Source organism: Lytechinus pictus, chromosome 3 (genome assembly GCF_037042905.1).
Source record: "Lytechinus pictus isolate F3 Inbred chromosome 3, Lp3.0, whole genome shotgun sequence".
NCBI classification, from domain to species: Eukaryota; Metazoa; Echinodermata; class Echinoidea; order Temnopleuroida; family Toxopneustidae; genus Lytechinus; species Lytechinus pictus.
Genome location: NC_087247.1, coordinates 38,584,786 through 38,601,233, shown reverse-complemented (window position 1 = coordinate 38,601,233; position 16,448 = coordinate 38,584,786). Strand labels below are relative to the sequence as shown.

At 35.6% G+C, this 16,448-nt stretch overlaps 1 protein-coding gene across 1 annotated transcript in view; it reads right to left on the bottom strand.

The window, feature by feature from the left end:
• Nucleotides 1-80: 80 nt before the first annotated feature.
• LOC129255639 (reelin-like) overlaps nucleotides 81-16,448 on the bottom strand; it is a 55,399-nt gene continuing 39,031 nt past the window's right edge. Inside the window, exons 40-58 of the mRNA XM_064096990.1 lie at nucleotides 15,583-15,841; nucleotides 14,813-14,950; nucleotides 14,241-14,385; nucleotides 13,635-13,803; nucleotides 12,802-12,942; nucleotides 12,099-12,282; nucleotides 11,679-11,872; nucleotides 10,711-11,077; nucleotides 10,199-10,410; nucleotides 9,629-9,824; nucleotides 8,881-9,071; nucleotides 8,076-8,182; nucleotides 7,382-7,555; nucleotides 6,714-6,934; nucleotides 6,189-6,427; nucleotides 4,308-4,465; nucleotides 3,246-3,465; nucleotides 2,137-2,433; nucleotides 81-1,612 (exon numbers count right to left, since the gene is read on the bottom strand). Coding sequence (XP_063953060.1) covers nucleotides 1,564-1,612; nucleotides 2,137-2,433; nucleotides 3,246-3,465; nucleotides 4,308-4,465; nucleotides 6,189-6,427; nucleotides 6,714-6,934; nucleotides 7,382-7,555; nucleotides 8,076-8,182; nucleotides 8,881-9,071; nucleotides 9,629-9,824; nucleotides 10,199-10,410; nucleotides 10,711-11,077; nucleotides 11,679-11,872; nucleotides 12,099-12,282; nucleotides 12,802-12,942; nucleotides 13,635-13,803; nucleotides 14,241-14,385; nucleotides 14,813-14,950; nucleotides 15,583-15,841 — 3,661 coding nt within the window. The 3' untranslated portion in view covers nucleotides 81-1,563. The remainder of the gene's footprint in view (nucleotides 1,613-2,136; nucleotides 2,434-3,245; nucleotides 3,466-4,307; nucleotides 4,466-6,188; nucleotides 6,428-6,713; nucleotides 6,935-7,381; nucleotides 7,556-8,075; nucleotides 8,183-8,880; nucleotides 9,072-9,628; nucleotides 9,825-10,198; nucleotides 10,411-10,710; nucleotides 11,078-11,678; nucleotides 11,873-12,098; nucleotides 12,283-12,801; nucleotides 12,943-13,634; nucleotides 13,804-14,240; nucleotides 14,386-14,812; nucleotides 14,951-15,582; nucleotides 15,842-16,448) is intronic.

The window sequence follows — 16,448 nt, the reverse complement described above, 5'->3', positions numbered from 1 at the left end:
GTACATCATTTATGTATCCTAAAACAACAGTCTCAGAATAAATTTGTAAAGTACAAATATGGGTATCAGCCTCAGGTGAATATTAGTATGAATTCGATTTATTATTAAACAAATTGTTGCGACACAAGAACAGTGTTGAAGTTACACATCCATTCTGTAGACAATATATTCAAAATATTATCACACTACTGATTGTACATGAGGGTCATCATTGCAAACTGGATAAACAATCACAATAAGAATTTTCTCATTCATTTCTCTTGGGAAGTAATGTAATATGACAATCGTTGTGTGAAAAGCAATTAAGGTAATTAATTGGCAACACACCACATTACAAACAAACAAGCTATGTAGCTGACAATAAACCAATTTTACAGTGTGTCCCAGGAAATCTGTATTCAGAGATAGATGATACATGACAATATTCAAATTTGATACTGATTACAGTTTCTTGATTCGCTACTGAATATTTTGTGAATCATGAATCTCAATTAGAAATTTCATGAAAGAGATCCTTCTGTTGAGCAAGGTTGTATCATGGAAATCTTGACCAATTATTTTGTGTAAATTTCAAAATGTCAAAGTCTTCATGCTCATCTGTGTGTGACCCTTTCATTTCATATTAGATCATACAATAAAAATTTATCAAAACAAAAGAAAATACTGCCCTAAAACAAAGCACAAATCTTTTTTGTTACAGGGACCTGTAATCAATTGCCAATTAAAAATAAAATTTTACAAGACTGATGATTGAGTTTAGGATGTGAAATCGATTCCAAATTTCTAGCAATGCCCAATGAATGTGAGGCAACTTCTCAAAACATTAACATTCACATGTATATATATACTCACATGTTACATACATTACTCATATTATACAATCCTATTTACAACAAATCTTAAAATGTGATTTTCAAAATGAAATACAAACCCACCTATCAAAATGCACTAAAATCTATAACACACCTAGTATCATTTACAAAACATTTCATCAATTAATTTAATTCATTCAAAATATTCATGTTGCAATAATACAGGATTCTTTTGTTTAAGACCAGGATTCATGCAAATTATGATGTTAAATTATCACATTTTTTCACTCTATTTTTCTAAAAACTTTAATACAAGCAAGGTAAAAAAAAAGGTAAAAAGCAAGTGTAGTAAATATCACAAGCTGTTAGTGGTACATAAATAAAATTAGAAAAATCCATATATCAAATACAGTAGTTTTACAGCATAGCATACAAAATAATACTTGGAGGTCCAATGTAGTTATGTGGAATGGTTGGCTTAAATAATGTACAAAGGTTACTAAACCTTGGTATTTAACAAATCTTTAAACAAATCAATGAATATATATTTTTTCATAACATCTGTGTTTATTTTTGAAGCACCATGTATACATTTGGAAGAGCACCAGGGTTTGTAATCAATTGTAAATGGGTCAGTGGCCAATAAAGGAACCACTATACTATTGACGAATCAGAATCATTGTTTTCTATTTGCAATTGATGTCACTTCACTGATCATGTGATCTTCATTAGAATATGAAGGAAGACTTGTTTACAGCTTGAGAGTTTCAGCTGGTGATGAACGCTTCTTGCGGATGAAACTGAACAAGGAAAACAATAAAAATAAAATTGAAGTGAGAAAGACATTTCATTTCACATAGTAATAGATTTTTTATTAATAAACACAGATTTATTAAAAGGCTTGTGAATTGAAAAAATCAAACCTGTCCTTCATTTATTCTGTATATCAACTGAGGGGAAAAGATAGATATAACATCAAAATAAGAATTAAAAAATGTATGCATAACAGGCTGGTTTTTGTGAATATAAAATATATTTGTAAGAAAGTTTTTTATTGACAGAGACAATTTTATTCATAATTTTGAAATATAAAAAATCAACATGAAATACACAAAGAAACAAAGTGTTTTGACCATATATTTCCAGGTTGTCTTTAAAGGAAGCATCATCATCATCAATCATCACCATCAACATTGTCACTATCATCATCATCATCATCATCAATTCTCATTAATCATCACCATCAACAATGTCACCATCACTACCATCATCATCATCACCATCTTCATCATCATCAACATCATTGTCATTATCAAGACCTTACCTGACAAGGTCTACATTGTCCAATGCCCATTGGTCTTGGTTCACACCATCATGTCTTGGCTGCCACCATCTGAACCGGACTCCAACCCCCCTTGCTTCAGGGGGTAGATCATACGACACCCTGGTAGGTTCACCGTAATCTCGAGGGGTGTGGCTCTGGATCAGATACCAGTGGATACCGTTGTCAAGGGTGTACTGAAGCAGAATGGCTTTACTCCTGATGTTTGGAGAGTAGTTGATATGGCAAGCAGTGTTGTTTGGATCTCTGCTTCCAATCTGCAACACAAAGCCAATCTCCCTGTAGAGGTAAAATGAAAGAAAGCAAGAGAGATAATGAAGGACCACTTGGGGAAAAGAAAGTATCATAAACACATACAAATATGTGCATAACACATTTTGAATTTGCTATATCAATTCAGTGAGACTAGCAAAGTTACTCAATGATAGGAAGTATCTTTTTACATTTCAGTTCTGATAATAGAAATAAGGCATTCTCAACTACCACTAATGACAATCTACATTATCTAATAACATGTTTCAATAATGCTAGAACAGGTACTAATGTTTCCATGTTTTCAGGTATTCTTCTGTATTTTCTAGCTGTATTTTTAATTATCACAATTTCCTCAATGAAATATTTTCATCTAATGAGTATGGGGAATAAGTAGGAGGTGAAAGTCATTGTAGCTTGTCCAGTACTGTGTGCGCCTCACCGGCAGCTGACTGGAATATTCCCCAGGGAGTGGAGGATGTGCAAACATTGTGTGTGGGACTTACTGATTGAATCCGATGACCGCAGGTAATAATATATCTGTAAAGCGCTTAGACACGTCGTTCCGATGGATTAAGCGCTATATAAAAGCCGAATATTATTATTATAATAAATAAGTATGATATTTATAACAATTCATTGTTACTTCAAATTTCATTAACATCCCCATTTTATTTTTTGTACCATAAAAAAAAGACCCACAAAGGGGGGGGGGGGGGTGATTGTATTTATCTGGCAACTAGTCAGACTTTACTACTCTTGCAACAACAAATATTAAATATCATAATTCCTATGAGGTGATGTTTATCAAGTTTTATCATTACAAATTACGTTCTTACACAATTAGTCGTGTATCCAGCTCGACAGTCACTGCCTGTCTGAGACCACACCCACTGAAGTACAGGGCCATACCATGAGCATGGGGTGTAAGAGGACCACACCCGTGACCTTCACCCCCTCCACTGACTTCACTCCACGGGTCCATAGATGGGATGAGACCACGGTCAACACCGTAGCGAAAGTATGTCGGGAGCGGCATGGATGGGGTACATGATTCTCCTGAAGAAAAAAAAGAAAATAGGCAATCGAAAATAACATCATGTTTGACTCGTGTAATGAAATTTTCTCTATGACCTTAGCCTGCCTTGTTGATTTGGTTTCTCTGCATCAGTATGTCACTTATTCGTCATGATAAAAAACTGAGAAATATTAAAAAAACACACAATGAACTGACCTTGAAAGTCAAAGAATAGGAAAAATTAACAGCTTACTTTTCTCCGGAAAATCACTGAAATAACTACAGTATCACTGATTTGTACTAACAAATTGGGACAGAAGGGCAATTGCTCTTTAACCTTTCCCACGACAGGCCAAGGTTCTTGTGTTAAGGCATGAGACTACCACATAAAGAGACTCTTGCTCATCCCCCCAAAATCATCTCTAAAACAAGTGACAGTTCCCAGCCTGAGAGATTGCCGAACAAAGAATATTTGTTGTCTCCATATCAGAAAACTGTTTCATTGAGGTTATTTAACTCTTCCATGGAACCCTTCAAAATGAAGGTTCATGTGGTATTTACCATAATGGCAAAGATGTTATAATCATAAGTTCTTTATGAAATGGGCCACAGAGATCCATAACACAATGGTTTTCAATCAATCAAGAGCCAATCAAATGTTTCCTCTCATATATGTTATCTATCAAACCTTTGTGTTAAGAGTCCCAGGAGTTTCTAAGACTTCCAGGGTGCATGCCAAAACTGTCATTTGAATTGATTCCAGCCCTGAGAATGATCCTATATATAACTCTGAACAATGTAAGTATGCAATTGCTCTGAATCAACTGATAAGCGTTCCATGACCCTGAAGATATTTCCAACTTATTCTTCAACTCTGACCCACCTTCATAGCCTTGATCACATACACACGATGGACCCTCTACACACTGTCCATGCCCACTGCACATGTTTGGACACTTCTCTCCAATGTATACATCATCCACAGCCCACGAGGGTGCCAAACTAGATGCATCTTGTTGGATCCAACGGAACTGTGTTGAGCTGGTGACAAAAGAATGAATAAAACATTAAAGATCCAATTTCCCACCAAAACTGAAATTTTAACTAAATAAATGCATGAATGAAACATCAGTACTATAGCTAATAATCTTATTACTAAACTCCTCAAAAAGAGTTTGGAAATCTGACTTTGATCGATAATTTATCCTCGGTTTTAGTAAATATCAATGTGTAATTGATATCAATGAAACATTTAATTCTCTTTAAAATGATGCCCTACATGATATGATTATGATTCACATGGAGGTGCAGTGCCTTAAAATGTGAGGCAAGGTCAAAATTCAAAAGCTGCAAAATGACACAATATTGAAAGTCACTGTTTTTTTTTCCGTGGTCTTGAGTGAGTTTCTCAGCGGTTTCTTTTGACTTTGATCGATAATTCCTCATGGGTTTTAGTAAATATCAATGTGTAATTAATATTACTGAATAGATCATTTAATTTTCTTTAAAATGATACCCTACATGATGTGATTATCGTTCATATGGAGGTGCAGTGCCTTGAAATGTGGGGCAAGGTCAAAATTCAAAAGTTGCAAAATGACACAATATTGAAAGTCACTGTTCTTTTTTCAGTGGTGATGAGTGAGTTTCTCAGCGGTTTCTTTCAATTATTTTCATGCACCTTAACATCAACATTAATATGGAATCAAACACACCTCTGCACAAGCAAACACATAACAAACAAACAAACAAACATGCATGGGTATATCAAACCACCACTCAAACCATGTTATCTCACAGAACCACTACAAAAGCAGGGGCTTGATTTGAATGGATTTTCATCTCTATTAATTGACACAGACAAAAAAATCATGTTCTGTATTGACCCTTCATGACTATTTCTGCTCGTTTTGCAGCTTTTCAATTCAGACCTCACCCAAAACTTTTGAATCCTACTCTTTTCGTGATGGCATGATCATAACAAGCATGATATCATTTTAAAGAGAATTAAATCCTTTGAATGATGTAAGATGTGCATTGTGTAAATTTGGGAGTTGGGAGAAATTAATGGCCAAACTCAGATTTCCAAACCTTTTTTGCTCGTTTTGCAGCTTTTCAATTCAGACCTCATCCAACACTTTTGAATCCTGCTCTTTTTGTGATGGCATGATTATAACAAGTATAGTATCATTTTAAAGAGAATTAAATGATCTTTTGAAAGATGTAAAATATGCATTTTGTAAACTTGGGAGTTGGGAGAAATTAATGGCCAAACACAGATTTCCAAACTTTTTTTGAGGGGTTTATATGCAAGATCAGTAACAAAATTGCTAGAAAGATTGCAGAGTCATTCTTTTGCGTGATCTGCTGCATTCATTTATCTGTGATGGTACTGGAGTATATATATATCCAATGAACAGCATAATCTGTACACAATGACTCAAACCTACTTGTACACTGAAATCCACAGAGCAGACAGCATTTAGGTTGATACTCTAGTCAATTTATCAATTCCAAAGTTGATTAACAAGCAACAGGTTTGCTTTGTGACTTCCTGGACTGCATAATAAGAGAAACTCTTTTGAAATTGGCCAAACAAAATACATTTTCACCATTCCTCCGTTTGACAGAACAGCTATTCTCATGAATATACATATGTACAATTAAACATGATGAAAATTGTGCCCTTTGTGTGGTAAATACTCTACATGTACTGGAAGACTGACAATTAAAGAAGAGAGTCAATAAAATTTCTCACTCTTACCTAGAAACTGCATCCATTGGAAGCTCCATTGTGACAGTATGCCATTGATGATACTCATTCTCTGTGTAGGAGCTGTTGTCATGGTAACTGAATGGATCACATCTCACATCCTCTTCATCTCCAGGGAGACAAGCCGGTTTGAGGATAGTCCACTGATCCTGATGAGGATCAGTTGTGTATTCCAACACAATACCATACTCTAAGTTACAAGATGGAGTGCTTTGACATCCAACAACGATCTGAACAATAAGAGAGAAAACATGAAGAATATCTGGTTGGTTAGTTGGTTCCGGCCCTAACAAAGCTGTTCACAAGTAACATCAATGGTAATTTGAAGACCAATGATGGTAGATCTGACAAAGATGTCTTTTCACTCTTCCACTTTCAAGATGGAAAACTAGTACATAAGGGCACTGACGGCAAAGAAGATGTGTAGATCTACATACCTCTGGTCATGACTGTGAAGTTATAACTCACCATTGATGATAAATTTACAAATCAACATTTAAGTCTTCACAAACTTACCTTGAACTGTATCATGTAGTTCTTGTCGACAATGAGCTGCCGAGTGGTGGCTGCATTATCAAAAGCAGCATTCCTCTCATTTGCCCAAAAGAGGGCAGTGTTACGCTGATGACAGACGTCCTGTTGTCTCTGTCCATATGGGTAAAACTCCCACAATCCATTCTGATGTTGGCTATGTTCAAAGGACTCTGACAAGGAGCTTGGATTGATCTCAGAACCACCTGTATTTTAAAGGAAAACAAATACAAATATATTTAGTGAATAAAGCCCTAATTCCCTTGACATGGGAAGAATGTTTTGAAACCTTGTCAAAAGTATTAGAAATTAATCAACAGAGATTACAAAGACATAATTATTGAAGATTATTGAAGGTGATATAAAAGTGGGTGAAGCAGGTGACAATGATGATAACGACAAAGATGAGGAGGAGGAGGACGATGATGACAATGGTGCTGCTTATGGTGAATGTACGATGAAGATTATGAAGGTAATGATGATGATAATTGTTGATGAGCAGGAAGAAGATGAAAAGGGGGATGGTTATGGTGATGTGAATAACAATAAGTATAATGGTAATGAAACCTACTTTCATGGTTAACAATTATACATACAACAAAATATGAATGTACTATTTATTGAAAGGAATAAATAAATATATAAAAACCAACCTATAAGGATGTTATCCAATGCCCATTGAGCCTGGATCCTGGTGATATCAAGAGGCTGCCACCATCTGAACTGTGTAGCATGTGTCCTAGCCTCAAAAGGAAGGACCATATATACCAGTCTGGGTACCTGGTACTGCTGATAATACAATTCTTTCAGCAAGGTCCAGCTGATTCCTACATGTGAGAAATGCCAAGAATAATATACTTTGACTATTCTGATATAATATACATAATTACAAACTAGCAAAGAAAGCATTTTGACAATGTACATACATAATTATAAGCAGAGAAAATAAAACAGATACCCATTTAAAAATGATTATAATAATGTGTTTCTCTTCATTCTTCTTCTCCCAGATGAATAGTTACATGTAGTGGTTATGTGAAAGAGTATATAAACATATTTGTAGAATCTTGAAATCTTGTATTGGTTCTCATTCGTATGTTGGTTTAAACAATCACATTCAATGACTTCAGAATTAAGCAAAGTCATTCTGCTGTGCGATGTGTCTTTAGACAATTGCTTAACTTTATCGCAATGCTTATTCAAATAAGCCATCTTTTACCAAAATCTTTCTCCTCTCTCATTTTTACCTTGATGTCCCTGAAAAAAAAAATAATAGGGGCCATTGCCCCTCAGCCCCCTGCCCTACACCAAGGTAATAACACACAAACTCATAACAAGAATTCTCACCTCCATCTGTGGAGTACTGCAGCATTACAGACTCAAGTCTACTTGTTGCTGTTAAACAATGCTCCACATTCTGTTGACTTCCAATCACAATGTAGAATTGTATAAATCTGGAAATTATCAAAAGTTATGTAAAACATTACAATAAAAATTTGCATATTTGCAAAACTTTGTGCATGCATGGATTTCACTGAATCAATAGGCATGGAAAATAATGTGCCCCTTAATATACATGAAGGGTGTTTTCTATGATGGAACTCCTTGTGATTAAACAATTCTCCAATTTGAATACACACAAGATTAAAACACACATGCATATAGGAAGATGTATGCTTCTTTGATATCATCCAAATAATTACTGTTGGTGAAAATGAAGTGATTATTGTTTCAGAGTCGATTTGGCTGTTGCTATCATTCTTGGAAAATATTTAGAAAGATAGCCATCTACATCAAAATCATGAAGAAATGTGCTTAATTCATTGAAAAAAAATAGTGACTTGCTTTATATTCCATATTGGAGATTATATAATTATAGAAAGAAAGGGGAGCCTACAGTGCAATTCTCTAAAAATGTAATTAAACAAACTCGCAGAAAACAAATTAAGCAATTGTCTAAGAATAGTTTTTGTTATTGTTGATTGGTTTTTAATGGCGCTCTCATTAAAAAAAAGAATATATGCGCCAATCAAAATTATCTTATCATATTAAAATAATGTATTTATTTTATTATTTTCAGTAGATAAGGCCTTATATTTTAGGAGATTTGGGATTTAATAATTTTTGTCTTCCACAAGTCCATGTTTATTACCTCGCATCTCTGAGATCTAATGGTGACGCCATGGCTAGTCTTGCACCACTCCCACTGAAGTACAATGACCTTGATTCTCTCAGCACCCCACAAGTCTGCTCACTGCTTCCTTTGGTAATGACCCCGCCCTGGATGAGAGGCCAACTACTAGGAGACATTACGCTACCCACAACCTCCTCTTTCAATTGAGTCTAGAGTTACACAAAAATAAGATGGAATGAGTGAAGCTGGTACCAATAGAGCAAAATAGATTCAATTGTTCAGCTTCAGTTTAATTTTCATTTCTCACAAACAAATAAAATTGAATAACATTGCCATAACAGAGTATGCATCAGTAATATAGACATGAGATCATATAACGGTTATAATGGATAACATTATATTTGAGCAAAAATAAGTCATTTAAACAGTCTATAGCTATATGCTAACTCATCAAACACATCTTTTGTGCCAGAAGCAACTCTTATATTTTGAGTCGACAATTCCCTTTCCCTATCCTTAATTTTACAGAAATAATTCCTCCATGTTTTGGTGAGACTTTCAATTCTCATGGCCCAAATTTCTCACATAGTTCCATGTCTTCTCATTAAGTAAAAAAAAAATGAAATTTAGTTTCTAGTAATGATGACTGAACCAAGATAACTCGACTCTCCTGTGACATCTATTTCATTTATTTCTGCAAGATTTTAGTATTCTAGATCAATTACACAATTCAATTAGGAAATTAAAATAAAAAAAGTATCATTACTAGTAATCCAGAGCTCTCCTCACAGGAATCACCATGGAAACCAGGATCACATATGCACGTTGGATGGTCGCATGATCCATGGCCACTACACATAAGAGAACAGGTTTGACCTATCCTTATATCATCAAGGGCCCACTGCTGGTAGGAAGGATTGGGAGAAGATGAAGCACCCTGGTACCAGCGGAATCGTATTGGTCTAAGGGAGAGAACGAGTGAATAAATACAAATGTTGATCTATAGCACCTAAAGTCTCATTAGTACACCCTTGTAACTGCACAGATTGTCAACATATATTCTGTTTGCCTCTCTCATGGTCCATATTTGTGTGATATACATGTATGTCCGCATTGATCATCATCATCATCATCATCATCAACATCTACTGTAATCATCATCGTCATCATCATCATCATCACCACCACTACCACCAACACCATCATCATCATCCCCATCATCATCACAATCATCACTTGCACCAGTATTATGATCACTTTTAATATTAAACACTGCATTTCCATCACTGCCTCCTCCTCATCCTCATCATCACCACTACCATCATCTTTTTCTCACCTTCCTGTCATCTTTTCAGTCAGTGGTATAACCAACCTCCTCCATCCGTTGAAAGGGAAGAGGATGCTGGGAAGGGTCACATGACCACAACTAGGGTCAGAAGGCAAGCAAGTTTGAGTGACCAAATACCATGTCAATCCATGGTCAGTGGAGTAGACTAACTGGATAGGTTGGATCGGACTATCCCAAGACGTGTTGCAACCTATGCTGATCTATACAGAGAGACAAGATACCATGGTCAATTTACCTAAAGATTTTGCTTTTGAAAATTATTGAGAGTAAATCCTCTTAACCGCTGCTCACCATTTGGGATATAACATTGAGAAATTAGATTGATATTCATAATCAACAACTGTAATTGTTATAACTATGGCAAATTTTTATTCTTAAAATTAGAATTTACAATCAACGTTTTGATCATTTGTCATAGACTTAGAGTTACAATTTATTGATAGTACTATTGATGATATTTGTAAAGTCACAGGGCCCTGGTTATATAGGAGACTCATTACCTTAAACTCTAATGCATCTCCTTTCTTCAGTATCATATCATGACTAGTCAATGATGAACTCTCTGCCGAGTCTATCCCTCCGATCCAAGATACCCCACCCCTCCTTGGCTGCGTCCCTGTATCACCTAGTCCCGCATTACGGCTACAAAACTCTCCCAAATCAGCATTATCAGAGAAGAGCCAGTGATCCCGGACATTTTCATTCAGGAAGGAGTCCCTCAGGAGGTGGGGTAAGGTGGCTGATCCCCCTATGAAGACATTGTCGATGGCCCAGTCTGCAGTGTCTGGGCCTGAGTGAGATGGTTGCCACCATTTCAGACGGGTGCCATTGTGGCGTGCCTCAGGAGGGAGTGCCAGTGAGACAAAGCTTTAAGAAAAGGCGGATGAAAGAAAGTACATTTTAGCACACCATCAGATATTAAATTAAAATTAATTCATGTTGGGCTAAAATCATCTGACATAATTCGATAAAGGAACTAATGTAACTTCCAAATGTTGCATTCAGGAGAAGCGACACGAATAACAAATTCATATTAAAACCAAATATTTATATTGGTTAAATCAATTTCTGTGACTATCATAGCAGTGTACAGACATTTCAAGTCATCCCTACTCCAGTTAATCACTGTCATCAGTGCCGTCTCACTCCTGTCGACTCTTGTTAACATTCTCTCTTCAGTATGAGAAATAGTGCTAGCTTTATAATGATACCAAAATATACAGATTTCACTACTACATCAAATTGTTCTTTATTTTGGATTTTTTAAAGAGAATTGCTATTATTTTACAGTTTGCCAAAGTTTAAACAACTTTTAGCAGCCTTGGGCTCAGTAATACACAGCAAAAAAGAGTTTAATTTGCTTTCTAAAGATAGTGGCCATCAGATTACCATTTTATATTTCTATTACATTTTTTTTTATAATTCTATTTTATAGTTCTATTACAATGTTTTATTATGGAAGCCTTACGTTGCTCTCTGGTACTGGTGGTGGTATAACTCTAAGAGAAGAGTCCATGTTATACCACCATCTAATGAGTACTCCAGGAGGACACCTTCATCCCGATGTTGAGGCGGGTTCAAGCAACCAAAGCGGAAGTAGAACTGGACATAGTCTGCATGGGTCAGGTCGAAGTCTGAGGTTATCAACTGTCTGCTGCAGGACTGGTTGAATAGAAAAAAATAAGGATATTTCTTGGGAAATGTACATCAATGAGAATTCCTAATCATCACTTTGGTAAACTCTTTCTTACTGTGAAAGAAATCAGAGATAAATATCAGGGGAAACTCATTCATTTTTAAAGCATGTCAGCAGAAAAATGGAATGCATAATTCTAAATCAAACCATCTTTTGAAGCAAGGCTGACTGCTTCCTGGCTACCCATCCTACCTTTGTGAAATGAAGGTAAGTCCCAGATGCAACAGGTCCGCAGGATTCTGAGGTCATTGCACCTATGACCTTTGACCAATGGCCCCGTCCACTCACAGGCTGGACAGAAAAGGTGTCCCTTAGAGATTGAGGAAGACGCACAGAGGGCCGTTGGCAAGATGGTCCGGTCCATCCCTGATCACATCTGGGGGTGTAAAACAGAGAGACACAATCAATTTTTTTCCACTGAGTGTAACTTTTGTAACTTTTTAATACTTTTTGTACACTTTTTAATTGGTTCTCTTTAGTGCAAGTCTTTGTATTGACTGCCTCAACAGAACCTGTACATGTGTTTTCTTTTTTGGTAGTTTCCCAATTTTATTTGCATTACTTCAACTCTTTGTAGTTCATGTTATATATTTCTCTCTTCATATCTTACTCATTTGTTATTGGCAGATTAGTTTTATTCATATTTATTTGTTATTTACTTTTCAATGGATACAAAAAAACACCAGCCACAGCAGTCGCAGACTAAAAAGGCCGACAGCAACATAGGAGGAAAATGTCTCACAATTTCATTACACTTATTTTCTTTATTAAGAACTTTATCTCGGTATGGAACAGATGAGCACCAATGTGAATGTAATTCAAGGACCAATAAGATTTCATACATACAAAATATTAATGATTAAACTGATTTGGAATAAATTGGTTGGACCCTTACATGCAAATACCAGAGCTACATTGTCCATGACCACTGCACATATCACTGCACTCTGAGCCAATATAAACATTGCTCAGAGCCCATTCATGGCCAGGATCAAAGCGAGGTGGCTGGCTCCATCGGAAACGAGTACTCTTAGACCTGAAACAATTATAACAGAGATTTAAAAAACTTGAAAGACATGATATTTTACGCTATTTTTTTTAATCATAAGAAGATTTGACAAGTGTACGGTAAAAATACTAGATTTACGCTATGAGGATGATCTCAAAATCTGGGGCAGGTTTCTTAAGGGGACTCTAAAAGATGAACAATGGAATAAAGCAGTAATGCAATGTCTTTATTCTGTTTAAGGATATTGGGATAGGATCTTGACAGGTGATTTAACTTTAGGGTAGGGAGGGTCAGACTGGGTATGCTGAAGTATATTTTTAGCATGGGCAAGTGGGGATAACAGTGAATATTTAAGTTTAATATCTAATGCAAAAACTTGGTATGAAACATGAACAAATATTAGTACAGTGCATAAAGTGTAATATGTGAAACCATAGTCTTAAATCCCAACTTGAAGACTTTCATGGGTAAATTTGTCAATTTTTTAGAGTCACCGCAAATTGGCCGGGATCTAACCTCCTGAGATGACTATTCCTGCCATAATTTCTCTGAATATACAATTTCTTTGAATAAATACCCATTGAGTTAGAGGTTAGGTTAGGGCCTTTGGTCCAGAACAATATGAGATTTGGGATTAGGTTTGATTGGGTTTTTGTGCTGAATTTCCACAAGAGCAACTGCTGCCAGAGCAAATATCACTTGTAGAATCTTCATTGTACCTTGTGTATTGTGGGAGAGGCAGAGTAACTCTATTCCAACCATAGTAGATATCAGCTAGATAGACACTCCTCATGTGATATCCAGTACACTCTACCTGAGATGGGAAGCACTCTGTGAGGAGAGGATTCCATGTCTTACCCATATCAAGAGAGTATTCAAGCAGTATACCTAGAAAACAAAAACAAGATCACAAAAGAAGAAACAAAAATTATCCCTCCTGAAAGACCTTCTTTTGAGTGTATCTAAAATCTAATTTCAATTTGTCATGGAAGGATTAGATGGGGCCAATGTCCATTCCAGAATTCTCCCGTATAGGGGTACTTTTTGCGTAACAACCCAGTAGAGATCTTTTTTGTTTTAAGGTTTACCCCAATTTACTTTGCATCTGGGGGTTTCTTTTTAAAAAGGGTATGCCCCCCTAAAATTCTTAAAAGTTAAAGTTAGGTCTCTCCTGGATTTATTTTATTATAATCAAGCTAACAATTAATTTCTAAGATCACTTGAAAGCAAAATCTAAATATAACAGGAATCTATTTTGTTTGAAGCAGGGAAGAGGGACAATAGAAAATCAAGATAAAAAAGACAAAAAGTAAAGTAGAACTGACCATAGCATGACTCTTGTTCATTGCATCCTAGAGCGATATCAAACTGAAGGAAGGTGTGGTCAGTTACCATGACATCAGAGGTGATAGTGTATCTCATCTGTTCATTGCTTGCAAAGTGGAGAGCATTGTGAGCGACACCACACACCTGAAAGATGAAACGTATTAAAACATTCCATCAATCCATTTAAAATCTTAAAGGTGCTGCATGGAAAACAAACAACTTTGATTTTCAAATAATCCTAACCAGAAATGAATTAATTGCTTTTTTTTATTTCAATGTTTCATGCTAGAAGCCTCATCGGAAGAAAAATTATTCACTCTGTATACAATATTTATCATGAAAAGAAAGTTATGAAAATTATTCTTCAGAAATTTACTAAGAGAATCTGATTTTTTAATGAAGTATTAATCCTAGAGGATGTCACAATAGCTGTGTTTTAGCATCAGTTGTACAGTGATAAACATAAAAAATAATTTTCTACATTTTATGATTGTTCTATTGAATTGTGAAATTGAAATTATATTTTCCCTAAAGAGGAGCAGAGGTGCATTAGTCCAATGCAGTTTCTTACCTGACCCATGGTACTACCGGGAGAGATAAGCCAATTCTGATCATGAAGAGAGAAGTTCTGATCACCATCATTCTGAAGTGATGTCATAAAATCATCTTCTAGTACCGTCTGACCATGGATGTAACCACCAATAAATATCTGAAGGCAAGAAGAGTTGCACAAATTTGTATGCATACATTTTTACGTAAGTGATTATAGATTTGGAGATGAACATTTCTTTTTCTCTACTAACATATAAACCAGAGTTCTGCAGACTAATAAAAACTTTAAATCAGGTTTTTTTTTTTTTTTTGGGGGGGGTATATATATATATCTCTCTCTCTATGCTTTCCCGTATTTCATGCATAAATAATCAAATTCCTGTAATTATTTTGCACTGAGAGAAATATGGATACATTGATTTAAGTTCTTTACCATAGACAATCTACCTTATCTGGGCCATAATGTTGGTGAGGAAGGTGGAGCATTCATTCAAATGTTACAGATAGCCACCTGCCCTTCCTCCATCCGTTTAGAGATAACATTTTTACAATCAAATTAGTTTGCATTAGACAAAAAAAAAACTTCCTCTACATTAAAAAAAATGGAAGTTTGATTTCAATGATTGAAATACCTTTGTTCTCTCTTGAATGTTTAATGCTGCTTTGTGTAATCGTGTAAATACATTGTAATTATAGTTTTGATTTCTGTAAATTTTTAATAATAATTTTTTTTTTTTAATTGAAAAATTGAAAGAAATTTTTTTTTAGATAGCAAACAAACTAACCAACCTGATCAATGGCCCATTCATCCATGTAGACCCCTTCCCTAGATGGTTGCCACCATCTGATCCTAGTAGCATTGGAGTGTGACCTCACAGGAAGCTGAAGGGCTACATACATTGGGTCATTACTCTGAGGGTCAAAGGTCATTTCTTCAATGGTATCCCATGTGATGCCACCGTCTGATGAGGACTGGAGGATGATGGGTAGGTTCAAGAGAGATGGAGGATGCTGGGAGCAGCCAAGACGGATGTAGAAGCTGATGATACTGTTAAGATGAGGTGAAATGAACAAGTTGATTCAGTGACTTTCTTTAAGTATATTTTATGTCAACAGATCATAGCAAAGACATTGTCTTATATTGATAATTTCTTATTTATGGATTAAGAGATAATCAGTAGTAACAGGTTGGATATAGGCAAATGCATAACCTGAGTCCACTGAAAATATACTGAAAGAACTGGGAAAGAATTATTTAGAATAAACCTTTTTTTCAGATTTAATGCACATTTGCTCCATTCTTACATCACCCTGTGAACTGCTTAAAGGAGAAATATATTGAAAATCGTAAAAATGGAGAATCATATATCAAATCAAAGGAGAAAATAAGGAGAACACGATGGTGTACAGCATTTATCATGGAGACCGATGGAACTCAGTTAATTGATAGTTTAAAGTTCTCTCTCTGAATGCTTCAAACACGCATAATTACGTCCGCGATATTGGGGATTTTTTATGACGTCACTTTCTGTACAAGAGGCGTGATTGGCTCTCCCACGTGAAGCTCCACTTGCAAGCCATGATAATCTAAAAGCATTACAATCTTTCATACAAACTAAAAAACAGAGATGAACCATTTTGGGAAGGACCCACAT